This window comes from Syngnathus floridae, chromosome 1, assembly GCF_059516105.1.
Source record: "Syngnathus floridae isolate MCC-2025c chromosome 1, RoL_Sflo_1.0, whole genome shotgun sequence".
In the NCBI taxonomy this organism is placed as follows: domain Eukaryota; kingdom Metazoa; phylum Chordata; class Actinopteri; order Syngnathiformes; family Syngnathidae; genus Syngnathus; species Syngnathus floridae.
The window spans coordinates 19137265-19154086 of NC_142413.1; the positions used below are offsets into that span (position 1 = coordinate 19137265).

The window sequence follows — 16822 nt, forward strand, 5'->3', positions numbered from 1 at the left end:
GAAAACGTGTGTCTTCTGTGTGGAGAAAGTGTGGCGGTACTGAAAGAGTATAATCTGAGACGACATTATGAAACAAAAGACGCGGATTATTTTTTTCTTTGAAGTAAATTTAGCCCACTTTTGCTAAAATAGAAAGTTTAAAAGTTAGTTTAATATTTGTTTTCACTGCATGTTACTTTTGATTAATAGATTTTTGCACTTTATTTTATTGTATTTCAATCCAATTACATTTTTAAAATATTTCAGTTGCGTGGATGATAGAAAATTGCTATTATTTTTTTCTTTGAAGTAAATTTAGCCCACTTTTGCTAAAATATAAAATATAGGTTACTGATGGTGCCTTAAACAATAAAGGTTTCTTTCATTTAATGTTCATGTTATGGGGATTTTTATATATATAGGAAATTTGTCGTTTGTGTCTGTTGAAAATTAAAGATTATTGACAGAGCCATAAGAAAATATTGCTTTATTTATCTGATCATATTGGAATATATTTGTTAAGTTTTCAGTAGGTTCAATTAGGTTCACTAGACTATATGCGTCATTTAAAAAAATTTCAATGAACATTCGATCAGTCCGGCCCTCGGCTTGTAGCTAATTTTTTTATTTGGCCCTCCGTCCATTTGACTTTGACACTCCTGCTCTACACCAACGATTTCTCCGCAAGTGACTCTTCTGTGAAGCTCCTGAAGTATGCAGACGACACCACTCTCATCGGACTGATCCAGAACGGTGATGAGACTGCATACAGACAGGAGGTGGAGCAGCTGGTCCACTGGTGCAGCCAAAACCACCTGGACCTGAACCCGCTCAAGACCGTGGAGATGACAGTGGACTTCAGGCGAGGCCCTTCACCACTTTCACCCCTCACTATCCGCAGTAATACTATTCCATCATCAGACACCTTCAAGTTCCTGGGAACCACAATCTCTCGGGACCTGAAATGGACCGGCCACATAGACTCTGTCCGGAAGAAGGCCCAGCAGAGGCTGTACTTCCTGAGACAGCTCAAGAAGTTCAACCTGCCGCGGGAGCTGCTGAAGACCTTCTACACTGCCATCATCCAGTCTGTCCTCTGCACCTCCATCACTGTCTGGTTTGGATCGGCCTCCAAACAAGACAAGCACAGACTGCAACGGACAATAAGGACTGCAGAAAAGATAATTGGAATCAACCTCCCATCTATTCAAGACTTGTACCTGACCAGGACCAGGAAACGTGCAAGTAACATCTCAACAGACCCTTCGCACCCAGGTTGCAGCCTGTTTGAACTACTCCCCTCCGGACGCCGTTATAGAGCTCTGTACACTAAAACCAGCAGACACAGAGACAGCTTCTTCCCCCAGGCTGTCGCTCTGATGAACTCACACCACTCTTAGAGTCTCAGAGTCATTACTGTGCAATAACATCCCGCTTTCCACACCTTTTTTGTCTTCACTGTTTGTACTATGTGTCCTCTCTGCATCCATTGCAGCCTGGTCATCCTAGAAGAGGGACCCTCCCATCTGTGGTCTCTTCTCAAGGTTTCTCATTTCCCCTAGCTGGAGTTTTGAGTTTTTCCTTGCCCTCTTGGGAGTTTAAGATCAGTTTAAGCTCAGGGGATGTTTGAGAATATCTTTCGTTTTTCACATGTCCTGAGTGTTGTTGTTCGTCACCTAAATGTTGAACAGAGGCTGTGATTTATCGAAGTCAAATTCCTTGTTTGGCACGCTCAAACATGGCGAATAAAAAACTCTTGAATCTCGAAGTCATGCGAGCCATTACATTCCCTTAGTTTCACAGATGAGCTTGTATGTTTTGAATGATTAATATATTTTTTTTCCTTTCTCCAAAGTTTAACATTTCAATCACATATCTTTGTCCCAATCAGTCGGTAATTTTTCTTCTGCCAGACGTTTGAGGCTCTTCTCTGTCTTTTTCATAAAGGCCTTCTTGTTGCTCATGGAAGCACAGGCACCTAAGTCACAGGGGTGTTAAACTCATTTTTTTCGCGGGCCGCATTGCAGTCATAGCTTCTTTCGGGGGGCATTATGACTATAAACCCAAATACCGTAATTTCCGGACTATAAGCCGTGACTTTTTTCCAAAATTTTGGACCCTGCGGCTTATAGTCAGGTGCGTCTTATATAAGATTTTTTTCGTGATTTTTGTGATGACTTGATCACTTTTACTCTTAACACTATTGTATACAGTAAAAGCTGCAAAACAAACTGACAAATAACTCGTTTTCAAATCAGACGAGTAAAAACTGATCAAATATTTTAAAAAAAGATATTATTAAAAGTGAAGACAATTTGCAATTCTAGTAATGACACACGAATTTGAGGCACAATTTGTCTTCGTGGGCCACATAGAATGATGTGGCGGGCCGTACCACAGTGTCACAGTTTGACACCTGTGCTCTAAACCCTTTCTCTTACTCTGTCATGTGACTCAGAGATTACACAAAGCAGTGGAGCTGTTTGGACCATCTGCATTGTATTAAAACCCAATCAATCAGCATTTAAATTCAATTCTTCTGACATTTTGCTCACCAAAAACAAGTTGTAATGAATGTGAACTTTTAATGCATTTTATTCAGAAGGTTACTTTGAACCTTAAACGGCGGTGCGGCGTACTTTTACGGCGGATTTTTACGGCCTCCAGCCTCCATGGGGCGCTCTAGCAGGAAGCAAGAGCGAGACGGGCGAAGACGAAATAATGCGTCGAAGAAGACGTGCTAGTTTGTGTTTACATTTCGCGCATCACGCAGAACGCGATCAAGACGGACATTACTGAAAGGAAGCCTTTATACACAAACCGTCATCATGGGGGACTAAAGAAATGCATATGATGCCGCTTTTAAGCTAAAGGCAGTCGATGTTGATGACATTATGTTGTGTCTACTCTGGAGCGTACTTTTGGATTTTTACGGCCTCCGGTCTCCAGGGGGCGCTCTAACAGGAAGCAAGAGCGAGACAGACGAATAAGAGATAATGCGCCGAAGAAGACGTGCTAGTTTGTGTTTTGATCGTCTCGTGTATCACGTAGACACACGCATTCACACAAAGAAGAGACAGAGCGAGATCAAGACGGACATTACTGAAAGGAAGCTTTTATACACAAACCGTCATTATGGGGACAAAAGAAATGCATATGATGCCGCTTTTAAGCTATACGTGTCGCTCGCTAGTTTAATGTAATTTCGCGCTTCGTGCATGAATAAGATTAGCATGAACAGACCCTCATCACACTCGAAGAAATGCATAAAAGCGACGACGAAAGAGAGACTAAGAAAGTGTGAGGCGAAGGATATCTAACGCTATTCCAATCGGACACTAAGGAGGAAGACTTCGATGGTTTCAGTGCACAGGAGGAAGATGAAGACGGCTCTTTTTTTACTTTTACTGGTATGTTTTTTTTTAACCAGCCCTGTTAGAGCTGTGCTACCGTGTTGCTGCTGTGTTGCTGTTGTGTTACCGCCGTGTCTCAGTGACTTTGCTGTGTTACTTCCGTGTTGCTGCGGTATTACTGCCGCGTCACAGGCAGTGTTTGGAAAGAAATGTTAAGGTATGTTATTAAAGCTTTAAAAAAACTTTCTGTGTCCAGTCTTTCTTTGCTAATAACTCGCGTGCACACTTCCGCATTGCTGCGGTCCTACTGCTGCGTCACAGGCAATGTTTAGAAAGACATGTTCAAGTATGTTATTAAAACGTTAAAAAGGCTTTCTATGTACTGTCTTTCTTTGTAAAAAACTCGTGTGCACGTGCGGCTTATAGTCCGGTGCGGCTTATGTAAGAAAAAAACTGAAATATCCCTGAATTTTAGCTGGTGCAGTTTATAATCCGGTGCAGTTTGTAGTCCGGCAATTACGGTAAATGTATGAGCACCTCATATTATATACAGTAAAAACTACAAAACAAACGGACACATAACTCATTTTCAAATCAGACGAGTAAAAACTGGTCAAATATTAAAAAAAAAAAAAAAGATATTATTAAAAGTGAAGACAATTTGCAATTCTAGTAATGACACACGAATTTGATGCACAATTTGTCTTCGCGGGCCACATAAAATGATGTGGCGGGCCGTATCTGACCCCCATGCCTTGAGTTTGACACCTGTGACCCAGAGAGATCAAAACGGAGAGAAAATTACACACAGCATTAATGCTGTTCAACTATGTTGTACTAGTCCAACTATTAACCACACTGAAGCGGAAGGTAACCAACAAACCAAAAAATGAAACAACAGGTGGAAGAAGTATGACAAATACTGTCAAGGCAGCTGTCCAACATTCGGATATGCCGCTCCCTTTATTGGTGCACTTCTGCATCTGTCAAACCCCAACACTTGAGGGAGGAAGACAATACAAGTGGGATAAATCGTCCTTGATCATGGTTTGTTAAAGAGAAAAGATCTAGTCAGCTTGCCCGAGGCTCTTGGGCTTCAAGACTTTAGTGAGAGCCCGACCCCTAGTGTCCAATAGAAATATAACACCCCAGAAAGCATTTCCGTCTCAACCCTCTCGGATATAAACAACTCTAGTTAAGAAGTTAGTGGATCATTTTTAGATTGAGCCTGCAATTTGACCCTAAAATCCAACATTTTCTTTTCCGCACAGCAACAATTCTGTTCATGTTTGCATTTTCAATTGAACAAAAAGACAACATGCATATTGCATGCTTCTCGGCTCAGTGTTGACAGTCTGTCGCTCCCCCTCCACCGCGTCTGTTTCTTCACACGTGTTTACCAGTGCCAGAGCCCACACGAGTTGCCATAGAAACGCCAGCTCTTGGCACTGACAAAGCCTGTCACTAGAGTTCATTTTCCCAAGGTTCACAAATACATGAAAACAAAAATCGAAACAAACACTTCACTAAGAGTATATTTAAAACAATCTTTTATTATGAATTATCACGTCACAAGACAGTGCAAAGTATAAAACGATTTAGCAGACCCCCCCTCCCCCCCCCCGTGATCACCTGGACAACAGTTGTCTATTCAAAGATGAATAAACATGAGAATGTCATTTCAACATATAGATATGTACATTAAACACGTGTACGTACGTATCTCCTAATGCCACGATCACGATCCTGTTTCTACCAAGCAGCACAGTTCTGTAGATTTTTTTCTGTCTATTTCCTTATCCTGACATTTCAGCAAGAGTCAGGGTACACCCTGCACTGGTTGCCAGCCAATCACGGGGTACATAGCTAGAGTCTTTAATTAACCCAGCCGCATGTTTTTGGAATGTCAAAAGTTGGTGCAGTGCTCAGAGATAACTAACCCATGCAAGCTCGGCAATTTGTTGATTCAAATCTCCACAAATGGTTTGTGTAGCTTCTGGAAACTTAACGTAGATGTTTCTACTGAATGCTTTTGACTGAAGCTTCTATATCTCAGTGATGGCGGGCAGCATGCAGGCTCTTATTCGTCCCTCGTTCCAAGCTGACCTGCAGTCAGAAATCCACTGTGAGACCATCGAATGCCTTTTGTTTGGGGTCACGCCCTCTCCATCTGCTTTGCTGTCTGACACGATTCCCTCCTCGGCAATCGGGGCGGCTCGGTTGCGTTCAGTGGATACGCTCGGAACGGTGGTGGCAGTGTTGGCGTGTATCTCGGGGCAGCTGTTCTTGCGTTGCCGTGGGAGACCAGGACTTGCAGCGTGAGGGATGCTGTGAGCTCGTGAGCGTGCTTGCTTCTCCCGCTCACTCTCGCGTGGCCTTCCATCCAGTGGGTATGCCCGGGATCTTGAGTGACAGGTCGAAAGCTTGCTGTGATGCCCGTAAAGATACTCGAGCGGGTCCGAGCTGCCTAATACTTCATCACGCTCGATCTGCTGCACACTTTTTTGTCTGTGGTTGAATGTCAAGGACTTAGTCTCGCTGAGGCGCGACGTCCGCATCTTCTGATGCACTCCGTCCAAATGGCGTGCACTGGGTGGAGCACCTCCGGTGGGGAATGTTGGGTGCGCCAGGTGGCAGATGGAGAGGAGGTAGTCATCAGAGGAGACGTGTTCTGCGCCACGCTGCGCGTTGGCCTCGTTCAAATCTCTCAGTGTTTCCTCGGTACCCTCGCTGATCGTGGGCAGTTGCAATCCCCCCTTGGAGAGCAGTTTGGAACGCGGCCGCATAGCTGAGGGAGAGCGTTGGGAGGGGAAGGTGCAATGTTTATTGCCAAAACCAACACAGCGCTGCCAGGGCACAGAACATAAACATCAGCTGGGATCTGTTTGTTGTGAATTCACATGAGGTCTGACCTTTGGACCTTGCCCCTTCTGTATACTGTGGCAACACAAATATTACAAATGTTTTTCTGTGTGATGCAGTGCAGTTTTATGGCTGTTTACACCCACAAAACTACACGTACAGTGTTGCTAAATTCATAATTCTCTAATGGGGATGATGTATGGTGCCACGAGGGAAATTGTACAATTTCACACCATTTATTTACTCCAAATAAAGTATCTTTGTTCAACTAGTCAATGTTCTTCCAGTGCTATAATAAGCTTTGTTTTCAACCAACACAGATTTCACACTGAGTAAATCATTATTTTGGATTTCATTGTTATTTGATTGTGGGCTATGAGATTTTTCTATAGTAAATGATGTTCCTTGGCTCAGTCAAGGTTGGAAAGCACTGATCTGTGTACACAGACTTTTTAAATTAGAATTTGTCTTCAATCTCAGCTAACATTGCTGAGTGCCGTAACTTAACGTAATATTTAATAGGCTGACGTGTTCTAAATCACAAACATCTATTTCATTTCAGTCAGATAAACAATTCCCCATGTCATATCAAATGCCTTGTAACCAAATGAAAATATGCCATATAATGGCCAAGAAGCAAGCGTACATACAGTATATCGAGAATGTTTTGAGTCTATTTTTTCACATCGAAACCCAACGTAACCCACATTTTATTTTAGTCCCCACCTCTATCCCCAAAATAGAGCAAGCCAAACCAAGATGCCAGCCTCTTCCAGTTTTCTCCAAGGTGTAGCACAGTGCTAAATTTAGAACACACCTACAGTTAAACATAACCAAAAGTGCAGCTCTCTTTCCAAGCATACACTGTGCACCCAATGTATTTTTTCTTCATGCATTACGAGCAATACTGATTATGTAAGTAAATCCTTGCAGTTGTTTTTGCACTCACCTGCTTGCAGGCGCTCTTGGCTGATCTTTCTTTTCGTACAGCGTCAAGCTCAAATGTCAGCACGGTGCCTTCTCTCTGCAGCCGAGTGTTTGTTTACCAGGTGAGATGCTGGTTGATGGCGCTCCTCCTTGAGTGCTGCTGCTGCTGCTATCTCTGACCAGTGGCAGAGGCAGAATGCAGATTTATCTCCAACACGCCCCCTCCCCCCATTTTCCCCTCCCCAGACGCGCTCTCCCTCTCCTCTCCCTTGCTTACTTTTGGTTTGCCCTCCTCCCCTGCCTCTAAAAATAGACCCTCCATTCATTTCCTCACCCCATCACTGGGTGACTGTCTTGATGGAGGGAGAAAAACACAAGGCAGACAGAGCCATCAATAAGAAATGTTGAAATGGGGTATGAGCATTTGTAATATTTCGAATGAAAAGGTTATACTGTGTTGTGTCATTAAATCTATGCACATTCATGTTCAAAATTCCCCCTTTTAAGTTTTTCAAAATTATAAAATCCATTTTTATTTAAGCAGATGTGTTCTGCAGATAAGGTATATTTGTGTATTTTGTATTGTGTGCATTGATCGTAGTGGCGACGTATCCAACTAATTGACCCTTACAAATATTAGTTTTAATTAGAATTTTTGTAAATTAAAAATAAATTAATCTTAATCAAAAATTAGTTCAACTCCCATCAAAAATTTGTTCAACTCCCACCATTGCATATGTATTTATATATATATATATATATATATATATACACACACACACACACACACACACACACACACACACACACACACACACACACACACACACACACACACACACACACACACACACACACACACACACACGTAGAGATAATGTGCACACAGTTGCCTTTTGCTTTGTCTTTATGTGGTCTCTCGTGACTGATTATTCAAAGTGTTTGTGCATCTCTCCAGGGCTCGGATCACCTCTGATGAGTCACACAGTCAGGCACGTTTGTGACTATTTATGGTTTTCTGTGGACCAGTCGCTGCAAACTGGATTTTCCTTGAGACATTTGAGCACACAAAGACAACACATGCATTGAGACATGACTTGCGGCAAGCATGAGGCCTAGCAGCCAGAATTGATTTGGAAGATTTCTTTTTTTAAATTTAGGAAAAAACTTATTTGTGACAAGAAAGCCACAAATAGAAAAACGTCTTAACAAAACCTTTTTCTCATTTTGGGTAACATTTAAGTGACATACAAATGTAAAAATATAAATAAATGATGTATTCACCCTTTAACGCGTGGCAGACCCAATGTGACTATGCAAAAGATGTACTAACGGATTAGTGACTCTTTTCAAATTAACAGTGAACACTAGTGAAATCAGAGACTAGTAAGAACTGTTAAAATTTTTAAAAAGATGAATAGTAATAAAAACTGATCAAAACATCAATATTTTTTAAAAGTGCAGACAATTTGCAATTTTAGTATTGACAAACAATTTGTCTTTGCGGGCCAAATATGATGGCCCGCAGGCCAGAGTGTGATACCCCTGACTTAACCAAAGAAAGACTTTGTTGTGGGAAAAAATAGCCAAGACATTTGCATAGCCCATGGAAATGTCTGGGTCAGTTTACAGACAAGCCACGCTCTAATCCTAGGAATCCTATTCTTATATGACTGAGTAAAAGACTTAATAAGCGCAACAAGATTCAGCTAGTTGCTTGAATTCCAACATGGCAATGGCTGTTATTTATGGAGTCACCCAAAAGTTAGGGGTCGGCTCCAGTACATCCGTGACCCCAGTCAGGATAAGCAGTACGAGTATATATACATGGATGGATGAATGGATGGATGAATACGTAAATACACTGTATTAGGACCGTGGCACAATTTACTGGCGCTAATCAAATGATCAAACTGGAATATGTAAAGTGATATCTTATATAACTATGGCCATTACAATTAGGAATGATGTTCCATACTTTCCACAGTTCCAAATATGTTCCATATTTTGACCGCCCGAGTGACATAATTGACATCTGCTTGCAACATTTTTAGTGGCGGAAACAATCAAGAATGAAGAGACAGTTACTACAGTGGCAAGGATTACTCAACACGGATGCATTGCAAAATACCACAGGCACTTAAACTTTTAATAAATATTAGACATATTGTTCTTTTTGATATGTACAGATATTGTACAGAATATTCTGCGGATGTTTCCAGTTAGACATATTCGAAATTCTAAGCAGCCCTCAAAGCTTCTATGTAGACAAAGCTGACAAATAGCTGCTTAAAAATGAAAATGTTATATTATCTCTATTTTTCTGTACATCAATTAATGAATCAGAAACAACACTTTTAGCACCACTGACCACAATATATAACTGATGGACCAAAATGTAAATAATACAAATGTAAAAACGCAAAAAAACAAAACAAAAACATGCCACAATCTAATCTGACTCCATATGACTGAAGGGGGACATGTTTAATACTTGTACACAAATAGTTGAGTCTCACTCATCAAGGGTCAAGTTAATCAACCAATGGCTAACCTTCCTATTTCTTAAAAAATGTCCCAACCAAGTTGTTCTGCACTAATTTACATAACCACCCTCACACCAAGTTCCCCCACTCGTGTTCTAGAGCGACTTTCAAGGTAATTTCAGGGCCAACGGATAAGCAGAGTTGCAGTATTGGCCCAGATTAGCACAAGCTATTGGTGTTGCCAGAATTAGCTTCAGATGAATAGCACACACTTGTAAGCCTTTGGATTTGGCGACGTCATGCGCCACACTATTAAACTAATTGACAAGTAATTTGGCATTTTGCCAGCTAGCCAAATTGCAATCAGCTCTCTGTGCACTCATATGAGGTGTGGTTAAAATGAGCCAGCATTGACTTTTGCAGGAGAGCAGCATTGAGTTTTGTTCTTGAAATCGGACTGTTTTGGGAGGTAGCGATTCTCTCATATGCAAATGAACTATTGCTCACAAGAAAACCTTTTATGCTGTTTTCCATACCATGTCCCCTTGAACCTTATTCTCAGCAAGTGTAAGTAGGAAAGCACCATGTGTCATATTTGCACCTTGCCAGTTGTTCATAGCTTAACTTCCTGCGAGATGAGAAACCTCTGTGCATTCAACTGTGGAAAAGGAAACATGAACCCAGGAAGTTTTAAAATGACTGAACTGAAATGCGAGCTTATGTTTGAGCAGCATTTTCAAATTACCATAGGGCAGCTACTCGATGTCCTGGTGCATTTCTTGGATGAATTAATTTGGATTAATTATACTGATTGTAGTTGATCAAATGGTCTGCATCATAGGTGTCAAACTCAAGGCCCGGGGGGCCGGATACGGCCCGTCACATCATTTTATGTGGCCCTCGAAGACAAATTGTCTTCATGTGTCAATAATAAAACTTACAAATTGTGTTCACTATTAAAGAAATACAGGTATTGCTAGAAACTTTTGTTACCATTGATCTTTTGAAAATATTTGAACAATTTTAGTCTCCAGTTTCAAACATATTCATCCGTTTGTTGACGTTCATAATGGAAACTATGACTACGATGCAGCCCATGACAAAAAAGAGTTTGACACCCCTGGTCTACATGGACATGTGTATTCAAAAGTTTAGAGAAGGCCTAATTAAGTATATATTCATCCTGAGAATATCCCGTACCTTTTGTAGGACTGTATATACATATACAGTCGTTTCAATGTAGTTGTACATGTTCTGAGAGTAGACACACACAGTAGCTATTATTAGTCGCACTAGTATGATCAAATATACTGATTTGAATTCCAGGTCTACGCTGATTGCCAGTATCAATAGCACCAATAGTTGTCATCAAAATATTGAACATGATTGTGGATGATATGGAGGCGTAACAAGTAAGCTTTTATAAAGTGCTAGTTAAAATAAATGTGTATTCTGCTACAGTTTATATTTTTTTCCAAATAAACTGTTTGTCGATTGGCAATAGTCCTGTCTCAATGGCTATTGGACAGTTGGTGGTTTGAAGCCCAGATAAAGGCTCTCACGGCTGCTCAGTCTGTCAAGGTGCTCGTCTCTATAAGAGAACTGACATGTTCTATCGCTCTGCATGGCCTCTCTTCTTTCTGAGGAGAAGGTTTCGCTTCTCTTCCAGAAGCTCCTGAATGCGTTTGTTTCTGGTCTTTTCCCGGAAGCTGAACTGACGCTTTGGGATCAGGTTGTTCTGAGAGATGTCGTTGTCCACACCGCTAATCCTGTTGTATGTGACGTCGACAGAGTTGTTCTCGTGGTTCTCTTTCTGCCCTAGCCGGGGCGGGAAAGTCGTGCTGGAAAGGGAGGTGGCGGGGTCTGGTGTTGCCGTGGCGGCAGGGGAATTCACGGGGATGTACTCGGAAAGGTCCACCCAGGGCGAGGAAGCCGGATGGCTCACATCCTCGCTATCGATGGTTGGCATCATCACAGTCAAGCTGTCATCTTGCACCGTGGTGTCACCGTAGGGCAGCGTGACGACGTCACCGCTCAGAACGGCTCCGCCGCTGGCAATGACATCGCCGCTGCTGCTTATTGTGACATCTGTGTACGGCACGTTACCACTGGGTATCGTGACGTCTTCAAAGTTGCTAGGAGTTGTAGATTCCGAGTTGTCCTTTGGCAACGGCAGAACTTTATCTGTTGTTGATGTTGTGTTTTCTCTGATAGACGTAACGTGGGCTCCTGAGTCAGATCGAGGCAGGCTTGCCACTCTACTGTAGATGCTCGTGGTAGAGACGGAAGAAACATTCTCTCTTGTTGACCCCTGGCTTATGAGTGGAGTGGCCCATGTTGTGGGATATGAAGCTGTTGTTGCAGGTATTGTAGGCACAGTGATGTTTTGATTAACTGTCTTCTTTTTCTGGCTAGTTATTGTTGTGGTTTGATTAACAGATTCCAAATCAGAATAAGAAGGGTTTTGGGGGGTAATTATCTTATTTTTGGGATTCCACTTGTTTTTTTTCTCTGGAGGCATCTTAATTGGGTGAGACTTGTTTAGGGTTGTCTTTACACTCTTTTTGGGCGGGGTGTGAGCTGGCATCGTCTTTTGCGGCGTTGTGATAGCTGGTTTAATCATTTTGGGGGTTGAGTTTGCAGGTTTTTTCTTCTGGGGAGTCGTTTTGGCAGTGATTGTCTTTTTAGGAGTCGCTTTGGCTGCGGTAGTCTCTTTCGGGGTCTTTTTGTTAGTTGTTTTGATTGGTGTGGTCTTTTGGGCAGTTGTTTTGATTGCAGTTGTCTTTTTGGCAGGTGTCTTGACTGGTGTAGCCTTTTGGGGAGTTGTCTTGGCAGGGGTGGTCTTTTTGGACACTGGCTTGACTGGTATTGTCTTTTTGGGAGTTGTTTTGATTGGTGTGGTCTTTTTGGTGGCTGGTGTAGCCTTTTGGGGAGTTGTCTTGGCAGTGGTAGTTTTTTGGGAAATTGGCTTGACTGGTGTAGTCTTTATGTGAGTTGTGTTTCCTGGGGCAGTTGTGTTGACAGTGGTCGTATTTGTTGGAGCAATGTCATCTTGTTTTTTGGGGGGTTTTGGAATAATTTTTACTTTAGTGCTTATCTTTGCTTTAGGCTTAACCTTAGCTGTAGCTATCTTTTTGGCAATATTCTTTTCCGCAGTCTTCTTTTTTGGTAAATTCACTTTGGGGGCTTTTTTCTTTGGCTCCGGGTCTTTTTTAAACTTGGATACCAGTGGTCGTTTTGTACTGTCTGTTCCTTGACGGGTAGGTGGAGTTGATTTTGTGGGAGAGTTTGTGGCAGTTATAAGACTTGGATTATTTGTAGTGCTCTGAGGGTTTGGAACAGTCTTGTCTATTCCTAGGGAAGGCTCAGGAAGGGGCTCCACCGTAGGTCCAGGAAAGTCTGTAACAACTGAAGTGGTTGCCTCAGATAAATGGAGAGGGACTACGGGAGATGTGGAAGCTGCTTTCGGGTTGGTGGTGATCAGTTCTGTTGTACCAAGTGAGCTCAAGGTGGAATAATGGACCGGAGTCATGACTGTGGGAGGATGAGTCATGCTCCAGGAGTTGGTGGTGGCTTCTGGAGTGACAATGACTTCAGTGGAGTGGGTGGTGGAGGTGAACAAAGACGTGAGGCTAGTGGGTGGATGAGCCGTGATGGGGGATTGGGTGGAGGCGATGGGGGTTAATGTGGAGTTAGTTTCGGACTCTGTGATTGTAATATTGCTGCACGTCTTGCAGCATAGGCGCTGAAATTCTGGTAGAGAGCAGTGGCGGTTCAACGCCTTCATACGGCAAAACACAGAGCGGTCTCCATAACAACGGCGACCTGTGAAAGGGAAAAAAAAAAGTATATTTGATTGCTGCAAGTGTACAGTTTGCACCTACTGTATTATGGAATATTACAAAAAGTTGCATTAAGCATTTAACGACAAATGCGTTTTTGAGTGGGGTTCCACTGCAAAGAACTGGTGTCAAGCCGGGGCAGTAGCAGAGGATGCAGGGAGGAAGAAGAGCAATACCCAGACAGGAGGAACACTGATTAGGTTAGTCCACAGAAATTGAAATGGAAAAGTCGCCAGTCTATCTGCCTATCTGTTTAATTGTTAGCCTCGAAAATATCTGATGCCTAATTTGGAGCACTTAAAAAAGCTTCCTCGTCTCTGCTCCACTTTTTAACTTCTGTATTCCATGCCAGTAAAAATGTGAATACCCTATATTTTGTAGCTATGCGGCTGTTTGATATGTCCATATCAACATTCATGATGAGAGGAAGGGGACACTTTTTAAAACATTTTTATTGATACAACTTTGCTGTTTGAGAATGACAGGAACTTAAAAAAATGAGATGTACGCCCCCTTGCTCAATATATAGATATATTCTTTTTTTAAGAAAAATAATTCAACTGTATCGAAAGTTACAAGTTCACAGTCACTTTGGTAAAACACTTCAATACTTGGAAATCAACCAATCTGGTTATTGACCGAGGGGAAAAAAAAGTTGTACATTAAATTAGATTTGCTGTCAAAACGAAATTTGTGATTTCCATGATGATGATGTAAAAATTGGAATGGCACGTTAAGTGTCATATGAAACATTTACAAAACATTAATACAATTTCCCTGATAAATCAAAGTGCATATAGACGCAGTGCACATAGTCCATCTGAATGTTTCTTCAACGTTAACCAAACGTTAGCCAGCCCCACGCAACAGGCCAGTGAAGCCACGAAACAGTTACCCATAGTATAGAATATTATAGAAGATAACAGTCATGAACATTATTAAATACAGTCAACACCAATGTTATATACAGTATCGCACTGCTAGATCTGGCTTGGTCTCTTATAGTCCAACTCCAGGAGAAGGAAACCTTGGATAGCTGGCTACATAGTCACAACAGAAATATGTGATCACAATACAATGAAGTGTAAAGTCTGAAGTGTTTTGTGTCTTTAGTTTTCTTTTTTTTCTTTCTTTTTTTCAAAGTGTAGTATGTGTCAATACCCTAGGCCCTGTGTAAACCCTTCCCTGTAGTCAGAAAATGGATCCAACATCTCCTTGGTGGGTTTGACGGTTGGCGGGTGTGAGTTTAAGTTGGTTTGAAGCTGCCTCTATTCCAAGTGAAACTTTGAATGAGTAAAGCCATCCCTTTCACAGATAAATGCCATTACATTCAATCCAAGATAAGGCATTGTTCACGTGGTTAGTGTTCGTCCCAAAACCGAAAATAAATAATGATACCACCGGATACTCGTAAAATCAAAGTTTATGAGGTATTTCTGTAGCTGATTGAAGTGTGGCGAAGCATAAATGCACTCACGCACGCCCACACTCAGACTCACTTCGCTCGTGAGTATTACTCGATATCTCCTCCTTTAATTGAGCAGACTTGCGAGAGAAACATGCCCCCTTTCACACACACAAGCACGCACGCACGCACGCACGCACGCACGCGCACACACACACACGTTTCCTCACGCGCTTGACACACAACAAGCAAAGGATGCAAATGTGGATGACAAAAAGTGATTGGAGCCTTAAAGCAATCAAGTGAGGTGAAAATAAACTCTTGATTATGAGAGAAATGGAGAGGCAACTAACTGACCAAGTCCTGCATAATATAGGTCTACCCCCTCCCCAAATACCTTACCTTTATTAAAGATTCTTCTGTATTCATGTCAAATGAATCATAAGAATTGAAACAAAAAATACACATAACAGTCGGGATCTGAGCGATTAATAGCAGTCCAAAGGTTTGAGGCAAATAAGCTACAGCTTATTCATGGTAAAACATTATTCATATTATTGTTATTCATAGAGATTTAGATTAATAGGTATATATATATTTATGTGACTACAAATATATTTATATACGTATTTGTTTAAAGTCTGCAAGCACAAATAAGCTGCATTTATTGAACTTTAGTATAACAGTCAGAGAGGATGGCTGATGAGGTGAAATGGGAAGCAACCACAAGTGGTAAGACTACCCTGTTTTGTTGTTGTTTGTTTTAATCAGACTTTGCTTTAAGGCTATTCATCTCACAGTTCCCTATCACCCAAATCGATACATTGTCACTTCCTCTCCTTGTGCAGAGTTCCTGTTAATCTGAGAATGGAACGTGGAATGAGACGCCATTCTCATCCCCAAATGGAACCAGGATGTGAGGTGAGCACTTTAGCAAAGATGTCCTCATTGTGACAAGATCACATTAACGATAAAGCTTTCATATATATATATATATATATATAGTATATATATATTTCTTTTTTCTTTAAAAAAAAAAAGTTTTTTTTTCCTATATAGATATTTATATACCTTTTCTGTTTATGTTCACATCTGTTTGTTCTCACAATGACAGTGCGCCGCCATAAGAAGAAACAAGCACAACTGTATCCCCGTGGCGGTAACCCATGACAACACGCAAATAGCTCGCGCAAAACATGGTTGCCAAATGCAGGTGGAGGCACCTGCACGCTCTCTTTGACACTCTTGGGAGGTGCCCACAAAAAACCTGGTAGCTTTGCAACATGGACCTCCCTCTCATATATGTATTTTTTTTGTGATCTTTTGAGTTTTCGACTGGCCAGCGGTTACAACAACAATGCTCCACATAGCAAGAGAGACAGAGCAAGAGAGAACCAGCTTGCACACACAGGAGCCAGTCAGGGCCGTCTCAGACACGTTGAGAGAGAGGAAGAGAGACAACACCGGCCCCCTCTCCCCCAAAAAGAGAAGCAAAAGCTTTGCCGCTCGCTCTTGGATGCGGGCACAGGCACAGGACGTAGGGGAGGGGCGCCTCAGGGGGCCAGCTGGGGGCGGCTCTGCTGAGACAGGAGGACAGAGATGGGTAGAGCCCAGCGGAAAACAGACATGCAGCTGCGGCTGCCGCCGTGGAGGCCTGGCTGGGAACTATAGAGGGAGGTTTTACGTGAGGAGCTCTTGTGGTTGTTGGGGCGGGACAGCCACTGGATCAGGATGTTGCCGTTCTTGTTCAGGTCTGATGAGCCCTCTGCGGTGGAAAGGGGGAGTTGGTGTCAAGGAAGGAAGAAATGGTGTCACGTTTAGCAACCAAATTCAATTTAAAAAATAGACATGGACGAAGTTCAGACATTTTGGGAATAGCTCATTCATTTCTCAGATAGAATGCTCTACACTTGGCCTGATAGCCATAACGTAAAGGCTGGCAGACGACCATGACTTGCAAATGAGACG

The 16822-nt window shown here is 42.1% G+C and overlaps 2 protein-coding genes across 5 annotated transcripts in view; both read right to left on the reverse strand.

The window, feature by feature from the left end:
* Nucleotides 1–451: 451 nt before the first annotated feature.
* Nucleotides 452–7317, reverse strand: LOC148404446 (uncharacterized). Of its 2 annotated transcripts, none has more exons than XM_088382553.1 (2): nt 7144–7317; nt 452–6178 (listed from the first exon to the last, which is right to left on the reverse strand). In XM_088382553.1, the coding sequence occupies exon 2, from the start codon at nt 6116–6118 to the stop codon at nt 5378–5380; it is 741 nt and encodes a 246-aa protein (XP_088238679.1). In that variant the 5' UTR covers nt 6119–6178; nt 7144–7317; the 3' UTR covers nt 452–5377. The 2 variants fall into 2 exon arrangements, with proteins under 2 accessions (XP_088238679.1, XP_088238670.1); XM_088382544.1 differs by having other exon boundaries at nt 452–6120; nt 7144–7316.
* Nucleotides 7318–9143: 1826 nt separating this feature from the next.
* The window catches only part of LOC148404447 (A disintegrin and metalloproteinase with thrombospondin motifs 2-like), an 89240-nt gene continuing 81561 nt past the window's right edge, over nt 9144–16822 (reverse strand). For 2 of the 3 annotated variants that reach the window (XM_088382598.1, XM_088382608.1), the window contains exons 22-23: nt 16539–16619; nt 9144–13432 (exon numbers count right to left, since the gene is read on the reverse strand). In XM_088382598.1, the coding sequence (XP_088238724.1) occupies nt 11220–13432; nt 16539–16619 (2294 nt within the window). In that variant the 3' untranslated portion in view covers nt 9144–11219. The remainder of the gene's footprint in view (nt 13433–16538; nt 16620–16822) is intronic. The other variant, XM_088382589.1, reaches the window with a different exon arrangement.